Source organism: Mesocricetus auratus, unplaced genomic scaffold (genome assembly GCF_017639785.1).
Source record: "Mesocricetus auratus isolate SY011 unplaced genomic scaffold, BCM_Maur_2.0 Super-Scaffold_100007, whole genome shotgun sequence".
In the NCBI taxonomy this organism is placed as follows: Eukaryota; Metazoa; Chordata; class Mammalia; order Rodentia; family Cricetidae; genus Mesocricetus; species Mesocricetus auratus.
In genome coordinates, this window is record NW_024429191.1 from 53,983,026 (window position 1) to 54,008,976 (window position 25,951).

At 46.2% G+C, this 25,951-nt stretch overlaps 1 protein-coding gene across 2 annotated transcripts; it reads left to right on the top strand.

Moving 5' to 3' along the window:
• Window positions 1–25,939, top strand: Prpf8 (pre-mRNA processing factor 8). 2 transcript variants are annotated; one of them, XM_040749153.1, is made up of 43 exons: window positions 1–89; window positions 279–389; window positions 850–1,018; window positions 2,471–2,635; window positions 2,741–2,959; window positions 3,065–3,277; window positions 3,603–3,728; window positions 3,821–3,926; window positions 4,447–4,637; window positions 4,771–4,890; window positions 4,972–5,161; window positions 5,273–5,392; window positions 5,488–5,622; window positions 5,944–6,073; window positions 6,389–6,585; window positions 6,813–7,019; window positions 7,145–7,308; window positions 7,447–7,573; window positions 7,670–7,862; window positions 8,319–8,506; window positions 8,664–8,902; window positions 9,113–9,259; window positions 9,436–9,646; window positions 10,215–10,331; window positions 14,504–14,751; window positions 14,855–15,034; window positions 15,389–15,524; window positions 15,639–15,808; window positions 15,959–16,088; window positions 16,208–16,354; window positions 17,181–17,341; window positions 17,888–18,079; window positions 18,496–18,733; window positions 18,843–18,971; window positions 20,142–20,255; window positions 20,331–20,504; window positions 20,761–20,954; window positions 21,834–22,073; window positions 22,169–22,310; window positions 24,751–24,891; window positions 24,998–25,137; window positions 25,238–25,440; window positions 25,594–25,939. In XM_040749153.1, the coding sequence occupies exons 2-43, from the start codon at window positions 290–292 to the stop codon at window positions 25,746–25,748; spliced, it is 7,008 nt and encodes a 2,335-aa protein (XP_040605087.1). In that variant the 5' UTR covers window positions 1–89; window positions 279–289; the 3' UTR covers window positions 25,749–25,939. The 2 variants fall into 2 exon arrangements, with proteins under 2 accessions (XP_040605087.1, XP_040605088.1); XM_040749154.1 differs by having other exon boundaries at window positions 47–389.
• The last annotated feature ends 12 nt before the right edge of the window (window positions 25,940–25,951 follow it).

Below are 25,951 nucleotides of genomic sequence, written 5' to 3' on the forward strand. Positions count from 1 at the left end.
GTACTTCCTGGAGTTGGGAACGCGGAGCGGACGTCGTCTTTCCGCCATTGCTCTGCGCGCCGAGCCGCTACCTGAGTGAGGGGCGAAAGGTGGGTGGCTAGCGTCTGAGGCTGGTCTGCAGACGGTCGGGTGAGGCGAACGGCCTGAGGAGCAGCGTCAGGCCCAGGCCACTAGCGCTAAGCCTGGCTAGCGTGCGGGCCAGGTGGCTGGACGCGTTCCATTTGCCCCTTGTGGCCCCGGGCCTAGCGGCTTAGTTTTGGCCTCCCTTTCCTTCCCAGATTCTTCCGGCATGGCCGGAGTGTTTCCTTACCGAGGGCCGGGTAACCCGGTTCCCGGCCCTCTAGCCCCGCTGCCGGACTACATGTCAGAGGAGAAGCTGCAGGAGAAAGGTAAGGGGCGAGTGGGAACGGCGCTCGCGGGCTGGAACGTGCAGGCGGGTTTCACTTCGTCTCCGTAGCCAGGTCATCGGGGGTCCGTAACCTTGTTAGCCGTATTTAATTTTGTAAAATTTAATCAAATCATTGAAAGATTGGAAGCACCTGTTATTTGCAGGAGCTAATTATGTGTCTCTCTGTGTGTGTGAGCATGTATGCATGTGTATGTATAGCATAACAGTGGAGACAAAACCTGTTCCTTTATGGTATTTTCATTACAATGAAGGAATTAGACAGCATTCCCTCCTAAACATCTATAGCAAAAATGTCAAGTAATTTGGGGGAGTAAAATGGCAAGACACTTGGCAGGGTTTATCCCACCTTCCGCACAGAATGCTGGGGTGGGGGTTACCCTAGGGGCAAGAGTGGGTGTAATTAGGGTCGTGCAGCCTTTTAAGCCGATGTGCCTTTATAGCTCGAAAATGGCAGCAATTGCAAGCCAAGCGCTATGCAGAGAAGCGGAAATTTGGGTTTGTGGATGCTCAGAAGGAAGACATGCCCCCAGAACATGTCAGGAAGATCATACGAGACCATGGAGACATGACCAACAGGAAGTTTCGCCATGACAAAAGGGTCTATTTGGGGTAAGCAACATCCCGGGATAATTTCATGTGGAGTTTCACCTCTTTCCTTTCTCTACTCCTTTATTGAGAGTGGTGGATAGAGGGATTGTCATTTGGAACATATCACTCACACACACACACACACACACACACACACACACACACACACACAGTTTCCCTATGTTGCCTTGGCTATAGACCAGGGCAGGCTGGCCTCGAACCCACAGAGATCTCCCTGTCTCTGCCTCCTCCCAAATGATGGGATTAAAGGCATGCTCCACCATGCTCAACATGGAACATGGCTCTTGACCCCACAGAGTGATGACTGGAAGAGTAAGGCTGGGACCATTAGAATTCCATGATACTATTCACGTCTTATACTTATTCCATTGTTTTGCTTTGCTCTGCTAATGACATTGTAAAATGTCTGTTATTGTTGAATTGTTTCACACTCAGACTGAGACACTATATGCATTCTGTTTGCCTTAATTTTTCAGTCACCAGAATTTGGGGACTTAGGGTGTTTAATTCCTGGGGTCTTGGTACTTCTGTTAATTCTTCAACACTGAGCTATGGAGATTCTTAGCATTCCATTTGGATACAGAAATTTGGCCAGTTAATGAATTGGTGTAGAGAAGCCTTGAAAGTTTTATTTCAAAAATAATTTTACTTTATTTTATTTTATTTTTTTTGTTTTTTGAGACAGGGTTTCTCTGTGGCTTTGGAGGCTGTCCTGGAACTCACTTGGTAGTCCAGGCTGGTCTTGAACTCACAGAGATCCGCCTGCCTCTGCCTCCCGAGTGCTGGGATTAAAGGCGTGCGCCACCAACGCCCGGCTAAAAATAATTTCTTAACCAGCCAGGATAGTACACTACTATAATCTGTGGGTTGCAGAGACAGGAGGATCACAGTCTTGAGGCCAGTTTGGACTACTCCATGAGATGCTCTGTTAAAAAGCTAGATGTGGTGACACAGGCCTTTAATCCTTGCACATGGGAGACAGGTGAATCTTGTGTTCTACATAGTGAGATCCAGGACAGCCAGGTTCTATGGTGAGACCCTGTCTCAAACAATAGACATTATTATTACTATAATTATTGCTGGTGGTGCTCAGATATAGCCGTAAACAGACAGTATTGATCCTCTTCTTTTAAGAGCATACAGTTTAGTGGCATCATAAATGAGTGACAAATGGTTACAGTATGGTACAGTGAATTTACAGGAGGGCAGAGCAAGCTGCCTTCAAAAGGACAATGTTGATTTATAGAGATGAGTCCTGGTATTGTGGAGCTGAGACATTTGAAAGGGACAGTGGTACTAGATGAAGGTGGGGTAGGGAGGCGGTCATAATTTGGGGCTCTGGATTATAAGGTAGCATTTTCTGTGGAACATGTGATAGCTTTATGGCATGTAAGCAGGGGACAGATAACAGAACAATGACTGGTTTCTAATGGTGTCTCTTCCTGGTTGCAGAGCCCTCAAGTACATGCCTCATGCAGTTCTCAAACTCCTGGAGAACATGCCCATGCCTTGGGAGCAGATTCGCGACGTGCCTGTTCTGTACCACATCACTGGGGCCATTTCCTTTGTCAATGAGATTCCCTGGGTCATCGAGCCAGTTTACATCTCCCAGTGGGGGTGAGAAGGGCTGGAGTGTGGGGGTAGTGTCTGGTGTGGTGCTGAGGGTGGGGGTGATGGCACTGGCAGCTGAGGATCCAGTGTGATGATGGTCTTGCCCTCTAGGTCCATGTGGATCATGATGCGTCGAGAAAAAAGAGACAGGAGGCATTTCAAGAGGATGCGTTTCCCTCCTTTCGATGATGAGGAACCGCCCCTGGATTATGCTGACAACATCTTAGATGTTGAGCCTCTGGAAGCCATTCAGCTAGAGCTGGACCCTGAGGAGGATGCCCCTGTGCTGGACTGGTTCTATGACCACCAGCCACTGAGAGACAGTAGGAAGTGAGTGGGTCAATTCCCGTGAGAGTGCTGGAAAGTAGCTGGGAAGGCAGTAGGTAAGTGGCTGGCTCAATGCCTACTTGATATGGGCCCTCCTTCTTTCCCTAGGTATGTTAATGGTTCCACTTACCAACGCTGGCAGTTCACATTGCCTATGATGTCCACTCTCTATCGATTGGCCAATCAGCTTCTGACTGACTTGGTGGATGACAACTACTTCTATCTGTTTGATCTGAAGGCCTTCTTTACCTCTAAGGCACTCAATATGGCCATTCCTGGAGGACCCAAATTTGAACCTCTTGTTCGGGACATCAACCTACAGTAAGTTGGGGAAGATATCAATGTTAGGCACTTTGGTTTTGTGTTTTTAGTTAGTTGGTTTTCTTTTCTTTTTTTTGGGGGGGGGGTGGCGGGAGGGTTTCTCTGTGTAGCTTTGGGGCATGTCCTAGAACTAATTCTGTAGACCAGACTGGCCTCAAACTTATAGAGCTCTACCTGCCTCTGCCTCCCGAGTGCTGGAATTAAAGGCGTGTGCCGCCGCCGCTGCCGCCGCCACCACCACCCTGCCAATTTTAGTCACTTTGTATGTATTAAAACCTAATTTTTATCCTTAAGATTCTTGTCTAGCAATGGTTTCTTGTTCTAGGGATGAAGACTGGAATGAATTCAATGATATCAATAAGATCATCATCCGTCAGCCTATTCGTACTGAGTACAAGATTGCTTTCCCTTACCTGTATAACAACCTCCCACACCATGTCCACCTGACCTGGTAAGTCACCTGGAACATGGCATTAGACAGGAGAAAGCCCATGTAAGTTTGCGCCAGAGCAGAGCTGTTGCTGACTCTAGCTTTCCCCGTAGGTACCACACTCCTAACGTTGTGTTCATCAAGACTGAGGATCCTGATTTGCCAGCTTTCTACTTTGATCCTCTGATCAACCCAATCTCTCATCGACACTCAGTCAAGGTAAGAGGAAATCACATGCTTTGTGGGGTGGTGGGGAGTGAGAGTCCTGAAGACTGAGCTTGGGGTCTGATGCATGCTAGGCAAGATTTCTGTCTGTCAGCAACCTCTACCCTGCTTTTTTATTTTGGAACATAGAGCACAGGCTGACACAAATTTACTGTGTAGTTCTAGGCTGGTTTGTACTCTCAGGCCCTTTGTCTTAGCCTCTCCCTAAGTGCTGGGTTCCAGGCCTCCTCCTCTAAGCTCATTGGAGTTCAGTCAGAACTGAGTGCAGTGGGCACCTCCTATGGCATATACTCCTTTGGGAGGCTTTTAGCGATAAGTGGGTGGGTTGATTTCCTGTGTAGCTCGGTCTTCTCTGCTCTCTTGGCTCCTTTGCCAGGCTCTTCAGAGCTTTTACTGTCAGGCATCCGAGTCTTCATGCATGTGTAGCCACTATGCTTGGTCCCAGAGAGTTTTCCACTCAATCAAGTCTGCACACAGTGAGTAGAAAATAGAGCCTTGAGGATTTCTTTTTCAGAGCCAGGAACCACTGCCTGATGATGATGAGGAATTTGAACTCCCTGAGTTTGTGGAGCCCTTTCTGAAGGACACACCCCTCTATACAGATAATACAGCCAATGGCATTGCCCTGCTCTGGGCACCGCGGCCCTTTAACTTACGCTCTGGTCGTACACGCCGGGCCCTGGACATACCTCTTGTCAAGAACTGGTAAGGTTTCTACCTAAGGGGCCAGTAGTAGAGGGATAATATAGGAGAAAAGACTGTTTGGATGGGCTTGCAGCCTTTCCTAGAGTGTCTGGAAGGAGAGGTGGGCAAAGCTCTAATGAGCTTATTTACCCAGGTATCGGGAGCACTGTCCTGCTGGGCAGCCTGTGAAGGTGCGAGTCTCCTATCAGAAGCTGCTTAAGTACTATGTGCTGAATGCCCTCAAACATCGGCCTCCTAAAGCACAAAAGAAGAGGTAAGTTGCTGGAGGCCCCTGATACACTTCTGTCCGAGTGCCAGTAGGCCAGCTCTAACTCTCTTCCTTATTCTTACCCAGGTATCTGTTCCGCTCGTTCAAAGCTACCAAATTCTTTCAGTCCACAAAGCTAGACTGGGTAGAGGTGGGGCTGCAGGTCTGCCGCCAGGGCTACAACATGCTCAACCTTCTCATTCACCGGAAGAACCTCAACTACCTGCACTTGGACTATAACTTCAACCTGAAGCCTGTCAAGACGCTCACCACCAAGGTGCCTTCATCAGACCTCAGGGCCCTGCTGGGCTAGGGGTGGATGGCACTGTGGCATACCTCCTTTTGTGGCCACTGTCATTAATGTTCTTTCTGTTCTTGTCCTTCTCAGGAAAGAAAGAAATCTCGTTTTGGGAATGCTTTCCATCTGTGTCGGGAAGTATTGCGTTTAACTAAGCTGGTTGTGGATAGTCATGTGCAATACCGCTTGGGCAATGTGGATGCCTTCCAGGTGAGGCCATATTGCTCGAACCTCTACCCAGATGGGGAGGCAGGGTGAAGCCTGTGGATCTAGTTCAGACTTGAAGTCTGATGATTTTATTGCAGCTGGCAGATGGATTGCAGTATATATTTGCCCACGTGGGGCAGTTAACCGGCATGTATCGATACAAATACAAGCTGATGAGGCAGATCCGCATGTGCAAGGACTTGAAGCATCTCATCTATTACCGCTTCAATACGGTGAGACCCCGCCCTCCCTGCCTGCCTTCTCAGACGCTCTTGCTTTTTTCTTGCAGGAAAGATCCCAAGATCCCTGCAGACTCTCTTGACTATGTCATTACTATACTTGCAGAGTCTCCACACTTCTCCCAAACTTACTCCATGTAGGAGCCTCACTTCCTGCCTTGAAGTTCTCATTTTCTAGATTTCGAGGACTCAATAACATTTACCCTGTCCCCTTAGCAGCCTGTCAAATTCTCCTTCTTTTCTACTTCTACCCTGTTTTCCATCTTTTCCTGAAAGAATTGTTCATTTATGCTCCTGATTTTTGCTTGACTGTAGGGCCCTGTAGGGAAAGGCCCTGGCTGTGGTTTCTGGGCTGCTGGCTGGCGAGTCTGGCTGTTTTTCATGCGTGGAATTACCCCTTTGCTAGAGCGATGGCTGGGCAACCTCCTGGCCCGACAGTTTGAAGGTAAGTGATTTTCTCTGCTCACCTTGTCTCATTGCTTCAAGGGTAGATCGGGTGTGCCTGCTGTCCCATGTTTTTTCTTGTTGTGTTTTGTTTTTGTCATCTGTCCTTGCTTCTAAGTTCATTTCAGATGAGTCTCGCCTTGTAGTCTTGTTCTTAGCTGCTCTGTGAGATTTGAGCTATCATGCATTTGCAGTAGAAGTTCCTCAGAAGTATGGTTGAGAATGTTAAGATGGTTTGTCTTTTTGCATGTGTGGAGCATATGGTCATTTGTTACTATTTATTGATTTAATCTATGGGTTGTCCCGTCACTTCTAGGCCGTCACTCAAAGGGGGTGGCAAAGACAGTAACAAAGCAAAGAGTGGAGTCCCATTTTGACCTTGAGCTTCGGGCAGCTGTGATGCACGATATTCTGGACATGATGCCTGAAGGCATCAAACAGAACAAGGCCCGAACAATTCTGCAGCACCTCAGTGAAGCCTGGCGCTGCTGGAAGGCCAACATTCCCTGGAAGGTAGGCTTTCCTCTGCCTCCAAGGAGACATAGCCATTCATCTTCCTGAGGTTAGGGCTAGTGTACCTTCTGTCACCCCCCAACCCCTGCTTTCTTGAGACTGTGTTGTCCTGACTGACCTGCAACTCTGCAGGTCAGGGTGCTCTCAAACTCAAGAGATCTGTCTATCTGCCTTTATGCTGCGACAGAGGTGTGAAACTTTCTTTTTCATTGTGTTTGTATTTTCAGGTCCCGGGACTGCCAACACCTATAGAGAATATGATTCTTCGGTACGTTAAGGCCAAGGCGGATTGGTGGACCAATACTGCTCACTACAACCGTGAACGAATCCGCCGTGGGGCCACCGTAGACAAGACTGTTTGCAAAAAGAACCTGGGCCGCCTCACCCGCCTGTACCTGAAGGCAGAACAGGAGCGGCAGCACAATTACCTGAAGGTTGGGCCAGCAAGGCCGGGTGTGAGGGCTGGGTGGTACAGTGGGTAGCAGAGTGGAGATCATGCTTTATACTGGTTGCATGATAGTGGGAGAGGAAACTAGCTTCATTCATGTTTACCTTGCAGGATGGGCCTTACATTACAGCAGAAGAAGCCGTGGCAGTGTATACTACCACTGTGCATTGGTTGGAAAGCCGTAGATTCTCTCCCATTCCATTCCCTCCACTCTCCTACAAGCATGATACCAAGTTGCTCATCTTAGCTCTGGAACGCCTCAAGGAAGCTTATAGGTAAGGAATGGCTGAGAGGGTTCCTGCTGGGAGGGTAATAGGGAATGGCATTATGGTCCAAGTTCAAAGAAAGGTGTAGTAGTCCTTTCTGGTTTTACATCTTGGGTTTTCTCATTCACCTTTCCTTTGCTTTGTTAGTGTAAAGTCTAGGTTAAACCAGTCTCAGAGGGAGGAGCTGGGTCTGATCGAGCAAGCCTACGACAACCCCCATGAGGCCTTGTCCCGCATCAAGCGTCACCTCCTCACACAGAGAGCCTTTAAGGAAGTGAGTGATGCTCCCTGAGCTGTCTTTTGGTCTGTGCATCTAGAGGGCGCCAGGTTGGCTGGTGAATTGATGTGAGCCAGGTCTCTTCTCCCGCAGGTGGGCATTGAGTTTATGGATCTCTATAGCCACCTGGTGCCAGTATATGACGTGGAGCCCCTGGAGAAAATAACTGACGCTTACCTGGACCAGTACCTGTGGTATGAAGCAGATAAGCGCCGTCTTTTCCCACCTTGGATCAAGCCTGCTGACACAGAACCACCTCCACTGCTTGTTTACAAGTGGTGCCAAGGTAAAACTCTGCTGCAGCTTCCCTCCAGCAGAGAAGGGCGTAATTGAGTTCCATGTAAAAATTCTTACCTAGGCTGCATATTCATTTTTACCCTTTTTGCATGATAAGAGTGACTACTACTGCCAGGTAGTGGTGATACACACATACAGTCCCAGCATACAGGAGGCAGAGGCAGGCAGATGTATGAGATCAGGGCCAGCCTGATCTACAAAGCAAGTTCCAGGGCAACCAGAGCTATACAAAAAAAAAAAAAATCTTGAGAAAAAGAGAAAAAAAGTGAATAATATGGATGTTGAGCAAAACTAAAACTTGTAGCAACCAGGATAAATAGAATGAATGAGTGAGTGAGTGAATGAATGGTAGACGGTTTTGTAATGTGTTGAGAGCTGCTATAGTTATTAGGCCTGGAAAGGAATTTCTAATCTGCTAAACTCTGTCTTTTTGCTCTTTTTTTAGGCATCAATAACCTGCAGGATGTGTGGGAGACCAGTGAGGGCGAGTGCAATGTCATGTTGGAGTCCCGCTTTGAGAAGATGTATGAAAAGATTGATTTGACCCTGCTTAATAGGCTGCTGCGACTCATTGTGGATCACAATATAGCTGACTACATGACAGCCAAGAACAATGTTGTCATTAACTATAAGGTCTGTCTTGGAGCAAGTAGCAAAATGTGTCAAGGGGTTGTCTAACCCATTGAGTTAGGATTTGCTGAGGCAGAATGAAGGCGATTGAACCCTGAAGGGCCTAGGATACAGCCAGTCTTCGCCATACTTAGAGTTGTGCTTCTTTTTTTTCCCCTAGGACATGAACCATACAAATTCATATGGAATCATCAGAGGCCTGCAGTTTGCCTCTTTCATTGTACAGTACTATGGCTTGGTGATGGATTTGCTTGTATTGGGATTGCACCGCGCCAGTGAGATGGCTGGGCCTCCTCAGATGCCAAACGACTTTCTCAGTTTCCAGGACATAGCCACTGAGGCTGCGCACCCAATCCGACTCTTCTGTAGATACATTGATCGCATCCATATTTTCTTCAGGTAAAGAATGTGGTCAGATCCTTTAACCTGCATGTCCTCAGGTTAAAGCCATGTCCTGCCTGTGAAGTGGCTCCTGTAGCTTAGTTGCTGAGTTGAGGCTATAAACTGAAATGAAGTCTAGAGTGGCGTAGGGTTCCCACCTGTGGAGCTGGCATTCTCAAAGGGTCCTAATGTATTTGAACCTCAGCAGTGTCCCTTGTCTTAATGTAGGTTCACAGCCGATGAAGCTCGGGATCTGATCCAACGTTACCTGACAGAGCATCCAGACCCTAATAATGAAAACATTGTTGGCTACAATAACAAGAAATGCTGGCCCCGAGATGCCCGCATGCGCCTCATGAAGCATGATGTCAACTTGTAAGTCTCAGTCGGGTTTGTAGGAGTAAAAAGGATGCCAGGTCCTAGGGATCCAGAAAACAATTAAAATTGAGGAGTTTATGGCTTGGGTAGGAGGAATATAGGCCTATATTCTGTCTGGTCTTTGAATGCAAGCATCTTCCACAGACTGAAATTCCTCTTTGTTCTCTGAACAGGGGTCGGGCAGTGTTCTGGGACATCAAAAACCGGTTGCCACGATCGGTGACTACAGTACAGTGGGAGAATAGCTTTGTGTCTGTGTACAGTAAGGACAACCCCAACCTGCTGTTCAACATGTGTGGCTTTGAGTGCCGCATCCTGCCTAAGTGCCGAACCAGCTATGAAGAATTCACCCACAAGGATGGGGTCTGGAACCTACAGAATGAGGTACAGTCTAGGAAGGACATCACTTTACCACCCCTGTAACTCTGGCATCAGTGGGGTGAAGAACAGTCGTACCTTTTCATTATCAGCTCAGTGAGCCTTAGGTGGGTTGAGCTTAGTGGTGATCATAGTTAATCATTAGTTGTATAACCCTGTCTGGAATTCACTTTGTAGACCAGACTGGCCCTGTTTCCACCTCCCACAGGTTATGATTAAGGCATGTGCCACCATTCCCTGCGATTTCCTTTTCCTTTTTTCTTTGAGACAAGTTCTTACTGTATAGTGATGGCTGACCTGGAACTCTGTATAAACCAGATTGGCCTTGATTCACCAAGATCCACCCTTGAATCTGCCTTCTGAGTACTGGGATTAAATGCATGCATACCATGTTAGCTTTTTGCCTTTCTTTATTGCCTTGCTACTTTTGCGGAGGTTGGAGGACAGCTTGCAGTCAGTTCCACTCTGTGGGTTCTGGGGATTGAACTCAGGAAATAGGGCTTGGTAGAAAGCACCTTTGCCTGCTATAAGCCATGTTGCCAGCCCATCTAGAGCCACTGATTTTGTGGTTTAGGTTACTAAGGAGCGGACAGCGCAGTGTTTCCTGCGTGTGGATGATGAGTCAATGCAACGCTTCCATAACCGAGTTCGTCAGATTCTAATGGCCTCTGGCTCCACCACCTTTACCAAGGTATGTAGGTCCCTAAACCTCCAATTCTCTGCCATTCTCTGTCTGTCCCTTATTCTTTTCAATTCCTGTTGTGGTTTCAGGTTGCTTTTTCCTAGCTTTGCCTAGTATACTAATCTCCATGTTTTATTGGATGGCAGCCTAGAGTGTTGGATCAATTGGGCTTTATTTCTGAGAATTCACTACAAGAATTTATCAGACTGCATCTGAGGGGTTTTGAGGATTTTCTTTTATTTTGATGATTTTTACATTAAGACAAAAGTAAGTAAGAGTTTTTAATTTGAACAAAAGCATTTATTTTGCTTTTTCCCTTAGGCTTGTTTTTGGCTTCTTTTGTTTGTTTTTTGTTTTTTTGAGACAGGGTTTCACTGTATTGTTTTGGAGGCTGTCCTGGAACTCGCTCTGTAGACCAGGCTGGCCTTGAACTCACAGAGTTCACAGTCCGCCTGCCTCTGCCTCCCGAGTGCTGGGATTAAAGGTGTGCGCCACCACCCCTCAGCCTTTTAATTTTATAATTCTTTACTGTGTAATAGTTTAGAATGTCTGTTCTAGTTTGTTTTATTTGTGGGAAGAGGGTTGTTGTAATAGGATCTCAAAGTTGAGGCAACTGCCTCAGCTGTCACTTGCTGAAAATCAGGTGTGCACCACCACACCTGGTTTTTGTACCCCCTTGGTGTCGTGTTACCCAGGCTGGTCTTGGTCCTGGTTCCTCCTGGCCTCATCTCTGGAGTAGCTGGCCTTTGGCCATGTGCTGCTATGTCCAGTTTCTTTTTTGGGTGATGGGATGACAGGTGTGTTCCAGTACACCTGCCTAAAATGTTAAACATTCATGGACATTTTCAGCTCAGGTAGGTGATTTTTTGTGGGAGTTTCTATGTGTCATTTGGCACCATCCCCAACGTCTACCCCTCAGATACCAGTAACATTTTCTCTGTTAGAATCAAACATGTCCTGAGATACTGCCATTTACCCCTGGGTGTAGGGAAGGTACAGATTTGGGAGTCTCTTGATTGAAAGCTCAAGGAAGAGTGAGACCACCAGGGAGAGTGGAGAGTGATAAGAGAAGGGCATGATGGGAAACACTTAGGTGTACTGACCAGAGCAGAGATAGTGCTGGGGTGTGGGTATTCGAGGCTGTCAGGAACCGATGTCCAGAATTGAGCAGGTGTTTAACAACGTCAGTTACCTAAGAACAGTTTGATTTGATAAGGACTGAATTGAAGCCAGTGGAATTGGCAGTTAGGACGTCATTGGTGACCTTAGAGTTATTTCAGAAATAGTTGGGATGGAAGCCAGATGGTGTGGATGAGATTTTATGGGAGGTGAGTGGAGGCAGTAAGGACTGTTTGCCAACACTGGAGTAGACAGTTAGAAGCCTCCTAGAGGGAACTAACTGTATGTCAAGACAGGGCTTTTTGTGGGTTTTTTTTCTTCTTTTTGTTTTTTCCAGACAGGGTTTCTCTGTATTGTTTTGGAGGCTGTCCTGGGATTCACTCTGTAGACCATGCTGGCCTCGAACTCACAGAGATCCTCCTGCCTCTACCTCCCGAGTGCTGGGATTAAAGGTGTGTGCCACCAATGCCCGGCTAAGACAGGGCTTTTTGTGTTTTGGAGTTTTTTGGCTTTTTACTTTTATTTACTTTTTTTTCTTTTCCTTTTTTTTTTTGCATGATTTACTTGTGTATGATGGATTATAACCATATTAACCTCTTATTACCGTCCTTTATTTTCTTCCCATTCCTGCTGCCTCTCCTTTAAAAGGATTTTTGTCTGTGTGTACATGACTGGGTGAGGGTGGGGTGTTGAGCTGCTGTGTCACCCTCTTCCTATTCCTTTGAGGCAGGGTCTCTCTCAGGGCTTGAGCCTGGACTATCTCTGCCCTGTTCCGAGCCTGGTGGAGGAGTGACTGAGAATTGAGGGAGGTGATTGGATGCACGTGGTTAGATGTACATGATCTAGAGTCAAGTTGGATTGTTGGGTCTGTTGATACTTCGGGCAGGTCCTCCACCCTTTGCCCCCTTATCTATAGAGTGAGAATAACCATAGTTCTAGCTCAGAGGGCTTTTATGAAAATAATACATATAGTAAGCCAATAAACAGTATTGTTTTATAAAGTGCTTTTATTAATTAGAGATTATAAGAGCATGATGTTAGATTTGAACTTGTTTGTTTTGTTTATTTATTTGCTTCTTGACAAGCTTTATCTATAATTCAGGTTGGCATTGAACTCTTGATCCTTCTGACTCAGCCTCCTAAGAACCGGGACTATAGGCATAAGCCACCAGACATTGATTTCAGGCCTCCACATATGCGTGTTCCCACACATACATGTGTATACACACTCATGCTGGCAGCTGTATACATCCTACAGAACCACACCAGAAAACTTCTAACTGCCACCCAGCTGGTGTATAATAGAAGGAAAATTTCAAGGAGGCTGGAATTGAATGGACCTCAAAGCTCTTCTTCTTCCTCCTCCTCTTTATTTATGCTGTGCTGTGCCACAACCTGTGTGTGGAGGAGATCAGAGGACAACTTGCAGGAGTCAGTGTTGTACCATGGGAGGTCCAGGAATCAAACTGAGATCCTTCTGGTTTGGCAGCAAAAACCCTTAACTCTACTGAGCCAATTTGTCTTTTCAGTTTTTGTTGTTTTTTGTTTGTGTGTGTGTGTTGGGGGGGTTGATTTTTTTGTTTTTGTTTTTGTTTTTGTTTTTGTTTTTCGAGACAGGGTTTCTCCAGGCTGTCCTGGAACTCGCTCTGTAGACCAGGCTGGCCTCGAACTCACAGAGATCCGCCTGCCTCTGCCTCCCGAGTGCTGGGATTAAAGGCGTGCGCCACCAACCCCCGGCTAGAGTCATGATGTTTTTGCCTCCTCGGGTGCCACCACATTTAGCTCAAGCATGAGTATAACCCTTCTCTTCAGTCATGGTCCTAATTAAAATAAAGGCTGGACCATTTAAACAAGACCTTGATGAATTCCAGGAAAATGGAGCGATGCACCTAATGGGGTAGTCTGACTGACAGTTTTGCTTTGTAAGGATCCTAAGGCTGCCTTCCTGATTAATTCTTCCTGCAATCAGGATCTGATCATCACCCCAAAGAAATATTGTATTTGAAATCACTAAATAGAAGTGTAATAGCTTATTCTAAAAAATCCACATTATTTTTTCCTTTATGTATTAATATATTATTACAGATGAAAAGTTTTGTGAAATTTTGTTCACTTTGCTTATATTGTATTGTCTGCTTTTTTTAGATCTCATTTCATGAGTGTTTTGTCCACATGAATATGTGTGCACCATGTGCATGCCTGTTATGAATATGGGTGCACCATGTGCATGCCTGTTACGAATATGTGTGTACCATGTGCATGCCTGTTATGAATGTGTGCACCATGTGCATGCCTGTTGCCCACATAAATCAGAAGGCATTGGCTCTCCTGAAACTGAAGTTATAGATATGTGAGATGTCATGTGGGTGCTAGGTTCCTTGTAAGAAAGCAAGTGCTCGGGCTGGAGAGATGGCTCAGCAGTTAAGAGCACTGGCTGCTCTTCCAGAGGTCCTGAGTTCAATTCTCGGTAACCACATGGTGGTTCACAAACCACCTTGAATGAGATCTGGTACCCTCTGCTGGCATGCAGGTAGAAGGCTATATGCACAATAAATAAATAAATAAAATATTAAAAAAAAAAGAAAACAAGTGCTCTTATCTACTGAGCTGTCATTCCAGCCCCTGCCACTTTCTTGTTTTGTTTAGTGTTTGTTTGTTTGTTTGTTTTTGTTTTTTGAGGCAGGGTCTTATCATGTGTTGCTGGCTAGCACTAAGAAACATTTTGTGTTACATTTATTTAGGGGAAAGGGTGTGCCATAGAATGCTTGTGGAGATTTGAGAAGAAACTTGTAGAAGTGGGTTCTTTCCTTCCGTTATGTGGGTTTGGGGATTTAAGTCTTTAGACTTGGTAGCGGTCCTTTTACGCACTGAACCATCAGAGTGAGCCAGTCATCTCTTGATTATTTCTATCCTAGTGGGTGTAAACTAGCATCTCATTTTTTTGTTTTTTCTAATAACTAATGATTTTAAGAGTCATGATTTCTTGTAATGGGAATGTAATTAACTAGATCTGGGAGGCCTGTGTTGATCATGTGGAATTTACTCTTTCCCACTAACTTTAGATTGTGAATAAGTGGAATACAGCTCTCATCGGCCTTATGACATATTTTCGAGAGGCTGTAGTGAATACTCAAGAACTCCTAGACTTATTGGTAAAGTGTGAAAACAAGATCCAGACACGTATCAAGATTGGATTGAACTCCAAGATGCCGAGCCGGTTCCCCCCTGTTGTGTTCTACACCCCTAAGGAGCTGGGTGGGCTTGGCATGCTCTCAATGGGCCATGTGCTCATCCCCCAGTCTGACCTCAGGTAGGGCTTGCTTGACAACCTTCATGTTAGTCTCATTGTGTAGACTCAGAGGGAAGTGGGTGTTTTGTTACTTTTGATTTTATCTCTTGCCTCAATTTTGCAGGTGGTCCAAGCAAACCGATGTGGGTATCACCCACTTCCGTTCAGGAATGAGTCATGAAGAAGACCAACTGATTCCCAATTTATACCGCTACATACAGCCGTGGGAGAGTGAGTTCATTGACTCTCAACGGGTCTGGGCTGAGTATGCACTCAAGAGACAGGAGGCTATTGCTCAGAACAGGTGGGCAACCAGGAGGGTATACCAATCTAAGGGCTGGGGGTTGGGTGACAACACTGGGAGTCTTATATGGAGGTTGTGGGCAGAATGTGTTGTTTTGTTTTGTTTTGCGAGTTGGTTTCTCTGTGTAACATTAGCTGTCCTGGAACTCGCTCTGTAGACCAGCCTGGCCTTGAACTCTTAGAGATCCACCTGCCTCTGTCTCCCAAGTGCTGAGATTAAAGATGTGCATCACCACCACCAGGCTCAGAATATATGTTTTTTAGGAGTTCAGAAGATTCTGCTCATCCTTGGCTAAAGCATGTTGAATCTTTTTCTTTGCATGAGAAAGTATGTTGACTTTATCTTTTCTGGCAGACGGTTGACTTTAGAAGACTTAGAAGATTCATGGGATCGAGGCATTCCACGGATCAATACCCTGTTCCAGAAGGACCGGCACACATTAGCTTATGATAAAGGCTGGCGTGTCCGAACTGACTTCAAGCAGTACCAGGTATGTGGAGTGGAGAATGGAGTGAATTTTTCTCAATCAGGATAGCTTTTGGCATCCCTGTCTCTTAGGGTGGTAGGCACCTGGAAGCTTCACCATACTTGCATCACTGTCTAGGTTTTGAAGCAGAACCCCTTCTGGTGGACACATCAGCGGCATGATGGCAAGCTCTGGAACCTCAACAACTACCGCACAGATATGATTCAAGCCCTAGGTGGCGTGGAGGGCATTCTGGAGCACACTCTCTTCAAGGGCACTTACTTCCCTACCTGGGAAGGCCTGTTCTGGTAAGGACTCTGTCCTCTTTACAGGGCCTCATCACAACCACCTGAGCTCCTCACTGCTGAGTGGTCTGCTGCTTCTCAGTTACCCTGTGCTCATTAGCCATCTCTGGGAGATGGATGGACATCATCTTATTTGGTTTCTCTGCCCCTCAGGGAGAAAGCCAGTGGCTTTGAGGAATCCATGAAGTGGAAGAAGCTAACTAATGCTCAGCGATCAGGATTAAACCAGATTCCTAATCGTAGATTCACCCTTTGGTGGTCCCCCACAATCAATCGAGCTAATGTGAGTGTTGTTCTTCAACATGGGAGATGAGAAAAAGATGTTTCTGTTGCCTTAATTTTGTCATAGGAACCGACATCCTGTGTTCTCTGGTCTCTAATGTTATTTCTCTTTCCTGGCAGGTATATGTAGGCTTCCAGGTGCAGCTGGACTTGACAGGAATCTTTATGCATGGCAAGATCCCCACACTGAAGATCTCTCTCATCCAGATATTCCGAGCTCACCTGTGGCAGAAGATCCATGAGAGCATTGTGATGGACTTATGTCAGGTGAGAAATAACAGAGTCATACCAGGCTTGCTACTTTCTATTAGCTAGCTTTTGTTTTGTTTTTTGAGACAGGGTTTCTCTATGTAGCTTTGGAGCCTGTCCTGGAATTTGCTCTGTAGACCAGGATATTTCTTTTTCTTTCTTTCTTTCTTTTTTTCTTTTCTTTTCTTTTTTTTTTTTTTTTTTTGCTTTTTCGAGACAGGGTTTCTCTGTGGCTTTGGAGGCTGTCCTGGAACTCACTTGGTAGTCCAGGCTGGTCTCGAACTCACAGAGATCCGCCTGCCTCTGCCTCCCAAGTGCTGGGATTAAAGGCGTGAGCCACCAACGCCCGGCTATTCCTTATTTTTTGAGACAAAATATTTCTATGTGGTCCTAGCCTAGAGCTCCTTATGTAAACCAGGGTGGCCTCAAACTCATAAAGATCCGCCTATCTCTGCCTCCCAAGTTCCCAAGTGTTAGGATTAAAAGCATGCATCACCATGCACAGCCAGCTTGTTCTTTTTTTTTTTTTAAAGATTTATTTATTATGTATATACTTTTCTGTCTGCATGTATGCCTGCAGGCCAGAAGGGGGTGTCAGATGTCATTACAGATGGTTGTGAGCCACCATGTGGTTGCTGGGAATTGAACTCAGGACCTTTGGAAAAACAGCCAGTGCTCTTAACCTCTGAGCCATCTCTCCAGCCCCAGCTTGTTCTTTTGAGTATAGGAAATTTATCCTGGACACACCAATGAGTAGACTCATATTGCCTTATATAAATTCTGTCAGTTCTCATTGTAACTGGATTTCTATAGTAAGGTATAATCCTTTCATCTTTATCTCCAGGTCTTTGACCAGGAATTGGATGCATTGGAAATTGAGACAGTACAAAAGGAGACAATCCATCCCCGAAAATCCTATAAGATGAACTCTTCCTGTGCTGATATACTACTTTTTGCTTCCTACAAGTGGAATGTCTCCCGACCCTCACTGCTGGCAGACTCCAAGTAAGTGTTTTATGGCCCAGCATTAGGAACCAAGAACCTCAGTGTTACTATGATGGCCTTGTTACTTTAGGGATTAGCCCTACCTTTTTTATTCTGGCTTTGACGTTATAATCCTGTTGCCCTAGTGGGTACTCTAGTGGGTACTCTAGTGGGTACCCTCCCAACTCTTTGCTGACATTCTATTAAACATGGAGCCAGTATTATCCTGTACCCTACCAGCAGTCAGATCTGCCGATTGCTTGGGGTCTTAATGATCTTTTTGTTTTGTTTTGTTTAATTTTCGATACAGTTTCTCTGTGTAGCCCTGGCTGTTATGGAACTTGCTCTGTAGACCAGGCTGGTCTCGAACTCAGAGATCTGCTGTCTCTGCCTTCTGAGTGCTAGGATTAAAGGTGTGTGCCACCACTGCCTGGCTAAGGGTCTTGCTGATCTAGAATGAGAAGGGGGATGAGTATGAGACTTAGGTGCAGTGTTTGGGAGTTCTTGTGATTCTGAGACATCGGTTATGCTGTGGTTTCCTGTAACCTGAGCTCTTTCCACCCTTAGGGACGTGATGGACAGCACAACTACACAGAAGTACTGGATTGACATCCAGTTACGATGGGGAGACTATGATTCCCATGATATTGAGCGCTATGCCCGAGCCAAATTCCTGGATTATACCACAGACAACATGAGTATCTACCCTTCTCCCACAGGTGTGCTCATTGCCATTGACCTGGCCTATAATCTGCACAGGTGAGTTAGGGCTCAGACGCATGGGTTTTCCGTTAGACGTGTACTTTCTATGTTTTGTTTCATTTATTGAAGCAGTCTCACTATATGTATAGCCTTGGCTGGCCTGGAACTCACTATGTAGCCCAGCTTGGTCCCATGCTCACAGAGGCTGTCTGCCTCAGCCTCCCAAGTGCTGGCGCTAATGGTGTGTGCCGCCATACCGTACACATTAGCCCTATATGCCAGTTTTAGTCTGCCTGGCTAAGATGAGGCTTTATCTTCTGGGTCACTGACTGACACTTCTCTCTGTATATATGTGAGTTAACAGGTTATTACATAAGCCGGGCCAACTGTCTTTGTCCCTATGTTGTACTTTCACCTTTTTCTTGAGACTTTCTGCCTATGCTTAAATTCTTGTGATGCTTTCATCCACACAGTGCCTATGGAAACTGGTTTCCAGGCAGCAAACCCCTTATACAGCAGGCTATGGCCAAGATCATGAAGGCAAATCCTGCCTTGTATGTATTGCGTGAACGGATCCGCAAAGGACTGCAGCTATATTCATCTGAGCCCACTGAGCCTTATCTGTCCTCTCAGAACTATGGTGAACTCTTCTCTAACCAGATTATCTGGTTTGTGGATGATACCAATGTCTATAGAGTGACCATCCACAAGGTGAGTGTGGCCATGCAGGCTTTAAATGCCTGTGCGAGTATGTGTACACATTGGATGAAGTCAGGGTGGTTATGTCTAGTCCATGCTAACTCATATAATTGTTTTTTAGACCTTTGAGGGGAACTTGACAACCAAACCCATCAATGGGGCCATCTTCATCTTTAACCCACGCACAGGGCAGCTTTTCCTCAAGATAATCCATACATCTGTGTGGGCTGGACAGAAACGTTTGGGTCAGGTAAGCAGCTGAAATGATAGTGAGGCCATGGAATGTTTGCTTTCTCTCATTCTTGCTAGGGAGAAGGGGGACCTAATAAAAAATACCAATTCCTCTATTGAAAGATAGCATTGCTGGATGTGGTGGCATATATCTCAGTACTTAAGGAGGCAGAGGGAAGAGGATTACCATAGGTTTGAGGCCAGCCAGGGCTGCACACGGTCAGGAGGTGGAGACGTTTTGCTTATACTGAATGCGGAGCTTGTCAGCTTACTTGCCTATTGAGCATTAGGATTACAAGTGGCCCCCATGCCTGTGCCTGACGTTTAAGTGGGTGCTGGGAATCCAGACTGGCCTCACACTTGCCTGGCAAGCACTCGACTCAGTGAGTCAGCTCTCCACCCCCAGAGAAGTATCCCTTGGAGGAGGTCCAAGCATGCGAAGGCCTTCATTACTTCTACGTTGGGCTTTCTGTTTCCTAAGCCTGTCTGGGCTGTACCTAGCTAGCCATGATTTCTCTTTTCTATCTTTAGAGTACATATAGCATAATAATTACAGATTCTCGAAGGGCGGTGTTGGTGCTCGCCTTTAATCCCAGCACTAATGAGGCAGACCTAGGCGGATCTCTGTGAGTTCGAGGCCAATCTGGTCTACAGAGCAAGTTCCAGGAGAGACTCCAAAACAATACAGAGAAACCCTGTCTTAAAAAAACAAAAAAAAATTTCAAAGTTCTCTTGCAACAGAAAAATAAATATTTTGTGGTGTGTGTGTGTGTGTGTGTGTGTGTGTGTGTGTGTGTGTGTATGTATGAACATGCAAGGGGGGAATTGGATCTGGAACTAGAGTTAGGGGCAGTTGTGAGCTGCCTGGTGTGGGTGCTGAGAACCAGACTCTGGTCATCTGTAAGAGCATTGCTCTTTGGGCGTAGGTGGGCGCACACCTTTAATTCCAGCACTCGGGAGGCTGAGGTAGGGGATCTCTGTGAGTTCGAGACCAGCCTGTCTTGAAAAAGAGCCATTGCTCTGGCCCCTGTCTTAGTTTGCTGTTTTTGAACTATAATTCACTTTTTTTAATTAGTTCAGCAACTGTGTTCATGTTCATTATAGAAACAGTTTATTTCAAGGTTAGGATGTTTTTCTAGTTAGTTGAAGAAGGTAGATTCAGTTTTTGTTTTGTTTTCTTGGTTGCTAGTTGGCCAAGTGGAAGACAGCTGAGGAAGTGGCTGCCCTGATTCGATCTCTGCCTGTAGAGGAGCAGCCTAAACAGATCATTGTCACCAGGAAGGGCATGCTGGATCCATTGGAGGTAAGAGGTGGGCACCGTTGAAGAATGTGGGCCTGAGCCCTCGGGGCCTCCTTCTGACCTTGGACTTTGCCTTAGGTGCACTTGCTGGACTTCCCCAATATTGTGATCAAAGGGTCGGAGCTCCAGCTCCCCTTCCAGGCTTGTCTCAAGGTGGAGAAGTTTGGGGATCTCATCCTTAAAGCCACAGAGCCCCAGATGGTTCTCTTCAACCTCTACGATGACTGGCTCAAGACTATCTCGTCCTACACGGTAACTTGGCACCTTAGGAGGAGGGTCTTTCTGGGGTGGATTTGGAACCAAGAGAAGATACTGCACTCAGGATTCTCCACAAGCCACCTGATGAGGTCATTTTCTAGTTCTTGGGCTGTGCATACAAAGAGCTCTTGGCTTCTGAGGGTTGGCACCTTGAGAATTTGGAGATAGTTTGCTTTCCTGTGAGGATAGGGTAAGAGAGGAGAAACCCACAACACTGATGATCTCCATGCGCTCCTACATCTCCTCCCAGGCTTTCTCCCGTCTCATCCTGATCCTGCGTGCTTTGCATGTGAACAATGATAGGGCAAAGGTGATCCTGAAGCCAGACAAAACCACTATTACAGAGCCCCACCACATCTGGCCCACGCTGACGGACGAGGAGTGGATCAAGGTGGAGGTGCAGCTGAAGGACCTGATCTTGGCCGACTATGGCAAGAAAAACAAGTGAGTAGGGAGGGCCAGGGTCCACAGTACTGACACGGCAAGGCGGGCTGCTCAGGTTTCGAGGGTTCCAACTTCTTGGCTTAGAAATGCTCAGATTTATTAGCTGTATTTGGTAATGCAGGCCTATAATCCCAGCATTTTGTAAGTAGAGACGTGGATCAGGAATTCCATGTTGCATTCAAGTACATGAGTTAGAGGTTAATCTGGGCCACATGAGGCCATGTCTCAAAATAAAAAATGGTGTCTCAGGTGCTTAGGAAGAAGTGTGGTCAGTGTTTAGTCTCACTAATGACCACTAGTTCTTGGTGAAAGCAATGATGCCGTTTTGAACTGATGTAGGCTCTCTCGATTATGTATCCCAGGCTGGCTTTAACCTCACAAGCACTGGATTATTGGTGTGCCTCACTATACCTAATTTGGGGTTTCTGTTTTTTGCGAGTTGTCCTCTGTCAGGGCAGTTTTTGTGGAGGAAAAGTAAGAGTTACAGTTGCTGAATAAATAGATAAAAAGACATGTGCATTATTGTGTCATGCTGCTTTGGGTGCAACAATTCTGCACCCCATCACTACATCTCCATTTCATGCTTTTCTTACAAGCGTCAATTAAAGAATGTTTCGGAATAAAGGTGCTTGCTGCCAAGTCTTAGGACCGACTTCAACCCCTAGAACCACAAGGTGGAGGAGAAACCTCCCATAAATTGTCCTTTGACCTCTGTACTTGCATGGAGCTATGTCCCTCTCCCCCAGAGTAAATAAATTTAAAAATTAAAATTAAAGGAATAATATTTGAGGATTTTCTTGGCAAAGTATGCCCTGTCTACCAGGTTCTGCTTTGCCAACAAGGGGGAGGGATCCTGCTTAACTTACAGTGTCCCCACAGTGTGAATGTGGCATCACTGACACAGTCAGAAATTCGAGACATCATCCTAGGCATGGAGATCTCGGCACCATCACAGCAGCGGCAGCAGATAGCTGAGATTGAGAAGCAGACCAAGGAACAGTCACAGCTCACTGCCACGCAGACTCGAACTGTCAACAAGCATGGTGATGAGATTATCACCTCCACCACTAGCAACTATGAGACCCAGACCTTCTCATCAAAGACTGAATGGAGAGTCAGGTACTGTAGAGGGCAAGAAGTTAGTGATGGACAAGCCCATCAGTGTTGCTGGGTGTGCTTGGGCTGAGATGCTGACACCCTTGTCTGTTCTTTAGGGCCATCTCTGCTGCCAACCTGCATCTACGGACCAATCACATTTATGTTTCATCTGATGACATTAAGGAGACTGGTTATACTTACATCCTTCCCAAGAATGTGCTTAAGAAGTTCATCTGCATATCTGATCTCCGTGCCCAAGTGAGTAAATACACAGCTGGGCTGTCGTGCGAGCCCACTTAGTCTGTACCTAAGTCTCACTTGATAATTCCAGGAACTTGGAGATGCTGGTTTCAAGAGTCATGGATGAATGAATAGATTGAAAAAGACAGCACAGCTGGGCAGTGGTGACACAGACCTTTAATTCCAGTAATTGGGAGGCAGAAGCTGGCGGATCTCTTGAGTTCCAGGCCAGCCTGGTATACAGAGCGAGTTTCAGGACAGCTAGGGCTTGAAAAACCAAAAAATAAAAAGATGGCACAAACAAGAGGGTATCAAAACATTTCACAAAGCTATGACAATTAAGAGAAAATATTATTGGGGTAGAATTTATTGGCAAAGAATAACAAATAGGTTCAGACAAATGCATAGTCAGATCTTATTACTGCATACTTTATGATTTTGAGATAGGAAAGAGCAGGGTCCTTTTTTCACACCACTCACAAAAGTAAAATCTAAATAGTGTAAAATATGAATGTAAAAAAACAAACAAAAAAATACAGCCAGGCGTTGGTGGCGCAATGCTGATAAGCTTAGTGTTGAGAAAACCTTTCACAGCATTAAACACAGTTGGGCATAGTGGTGCACTCTTTAATCTCAGCACTCGGACAGCTGAGGCAACAGAATTGCTGTAATTTTAAAAGTCAGCTTTCACTACAGACTGAGACTTACAGTTCTATCCTTGTTGGCTACGGTGACACAGGCCCATGATCCAAGCTTCTATGGCTGATGGGGAGTTCAAAGCCAACTTTGTGGTCCAGCCAGTACAAATGAGACTTTCTCAAGGAAATAAATAAAAACCCATTGCAGATTTGTATGAAAATGTCAGACTGGTGAAATGACTCTGTAGTTAAAGGTGCTTGCTCCCAAGTCTGCTAGCCAGCTTGTGAGCTCCAGAATATACATGGTAGAAGGAGAGAACTGACTCCTGTAAATTGTGCTTGACCTCCACATGCCCAGTGTGATACACATGCCCTCATGCATATACACACACTAAATAAGAACATGTTTAAAAGTTTTCAAACCAAAAACCCAAAAAGTGTGCTGCACAAAACTGAAAACCTGAGTTAAGTCCCCAGATCCCACTGTGGAGGAGAGAACCAGCTCCACACCGTGGCATGCATTTATCTATAGGTACACACATAATAAATTTAAGAATCTTTTTGTAACACAGTGCCATGTGAGTTCCAGGCCACCTTGGTCTACATAGTGAGTTCCAGGACAGCCAGAGCTACCTAGTGAGACCCTGCCTCAAAAAAACAAGAGAGGGGGCTGGAGAGATGGCTCAGAGGTTAAGAGCATTGGCTGCTCTTCCAGAGGTCCTGAGTTCTCTCAGTCGCAGACTGCTTGCCCGGCATGCTCTAAAGCCCTGGGTTCAGTTTCTTGAGAAGAAGAAAAAAAAAAAAAACTACAACCTAAATCTGGTGAGGTGGCTCAGTAGGTAAAGCGTCTCACACAAGCCTGACATCCAAGTTTTGATTCCCCAGAACCCTGTAAAGGTGGAAGGAGAGAACCTATTTCACAGACTTGTCCTCTGACCTTCACACTCACTCAGTGGCATACACAAGTACACAAGTCCTCTTACATACACATACATAATAACAATACATTAAAAATATTTCAAAGTTATTTTTATTTTATATTACTTGTGTTTTGCCTGCATGTATGCCTGTTGGAGGGTGTTGGATCCCCTGGAATTGGAGTCACAGACAGTTGTGAGCTGCCATGTGGGTGCTGGGAATTAAATCCAGGTCCTCTGGAAGAACAGTCAGTGATCTTAACTACTAAGTCATTTCTCCATGTATATATATGTGGGTGTTTTGCTGAATGTATGTCTGCACCATATGCGTGCCATATGTGTAGAGGGCAGAAGAAAGTGTCAGGTGCCCTGGCACTGGAGTTATAGACAGTTGTAAGCCACGGTGTGGATGCCAGGAATCTGTCCCAGGTCTTCTGGAAGAGCAACCAATACTCTCCAACTCCAATTATAATTTTTAAGAACTTGCCGGGCGTTGGTGGCACACTCCTTTAATCCCAGCACTCAGGAGGCAGAGGCAGGTGGATCTCTGTGAGTTCGAGACCAGCCTGGACTACCAAGCGAGTTCCAGGACAGCCTCCAAAGCCACAGAGAAACCCTGTCTCGAAAAAACAACAACAACAAAAAAAATATTTTTAAGAACTTTTGGGTTCAGTGGCTAAAGAGAGGCACTTGCTACCAAACCTAATGACCCAAGTTTGATTCTCCCAGATCCTGGGGACAGTTTGAGATGAGGTTCGTGTGTAACATTTTGAACAAGTAACCAGATGATTCTTCCCCAGCAGTTTTTGACTGTGTTTTGAAAAACCAACTTTTTCTTGGGAATGGGAAGAAGTTCTGGCATTCTGAGTTGGCACTGAGAATCATTTCTGATCTCGTTTCTAGATTGCAGGGTACCTATATGGGGTGAGTCCTCCAGATAACCCTCAGGTGAAGGAGATCCGCTGTATTGTGATGGTGCCACAGTGGGGCACTCACCAGACTGTGCATCTGCCCAGCCAGCTACCCCAGCATGAATACCTCAAGGTTTGTGGTGGTAGAGCCTGGGAGTGAACTTACTGTCATGATACCCTAATGGGTGGCATTTGTCTGCAGATAGGTTGGACAGCTCTTTATTGCCCTTTGTCTGCAGGAGATGGAACCCTTAGGTTGGATCCACACTCAACCCAATGAGTCTCCCCAGCTATCACCCCAAGATGTCACCACTCATGCCAAGATCATGGCTGACAACCCATCTTGGGATGGCGAGAAGACAATTATCATCACCTGCAGGTGGGTGTGGCCTCCTTGAGTGGAAATATAGGGTAGGTATTGCAGGTCAAGACCTGGATTGGTGGCAAGCTCTCAGCCTGTCTTTTTCTCTCCCCCCCAGCTTCACCCCAGGTTCCTGCACACTGACAGCCTACAAGTTGACCCCCAGTGGCTATGAGTGGGGCCGACAGAACACTGACAAAGGCAACAACCCCAAAGGCTACCTGCCCTCGCACTACGAGAGGGTCCAGATGCTCCTGTCAGACCGATTCCTCGGCTTCTTTATGGTTCCTGCCCAGTCCTCCTGGAACTACAACTTTATGGGTATGTGGTTGTGCGGGACAGCATGGGTGCTGTGGGCAGGGTAGGGGTGGAAGTAGAAGCCAGCACCTTTGGCTCTTGGGGTCTGACTGCCCAAGGGCTTGGGCTGGGTGAGGCAGGCAGACCCTTGTTAACATCCGGTGTTCCCTCTCTAAGGTGTTCGGCATGATCCCAACATGAAATACGAGCTGCAGCTGGCAAACCCCAAGGAATTCTACCATGAGGTCCATAGACCCTCCCACTTCCTCAACTTCGCCCTCCTGCAGGAGGGTGAGGTCTACTCTGCAGACAGAGAGGATCTCTACGCCTAGTTCCTTCCTTCCTTCCTTCCGTCCTTCCTTCCTTCCGCCCTGCCACTTTGGATTCCCCAAAGGCTGGAGCCTCTTGCGCCTCCCCATAGACAAGCTGCTGACATTCAGCAGCCTGGCCCCTTTTGTGTTTGTGCTTGTTGTTGATAGACTGTAATCCTGAACAAAATGTAATAAATTTTGTATAAATAGGAGTGCTGTTTTTT

Coding starts and splice junctions, on each gene's coding strand:
- Prpf8 (XM_040749153.1), top strand. CDS start 290: ATGGCCGGAGTGTTTCCTTACCGAGGGCCGGGTAACCCGGTTCCCGGC. Junction 4,638..4,770: donor ATACCTCTTGTCAAGAACTG/GTAAGGTTTCTA, acceptor TTATTTACCCAG/GTATCGGGAGCACTGTCCTG. Junction 25,138..25,237: donor ACAATTATCATCACCTGCAG/GTGGGTGTGGCC, acceptor TCTCCCCCCCAG/CTTCACCCCAGGTTCCTGCA.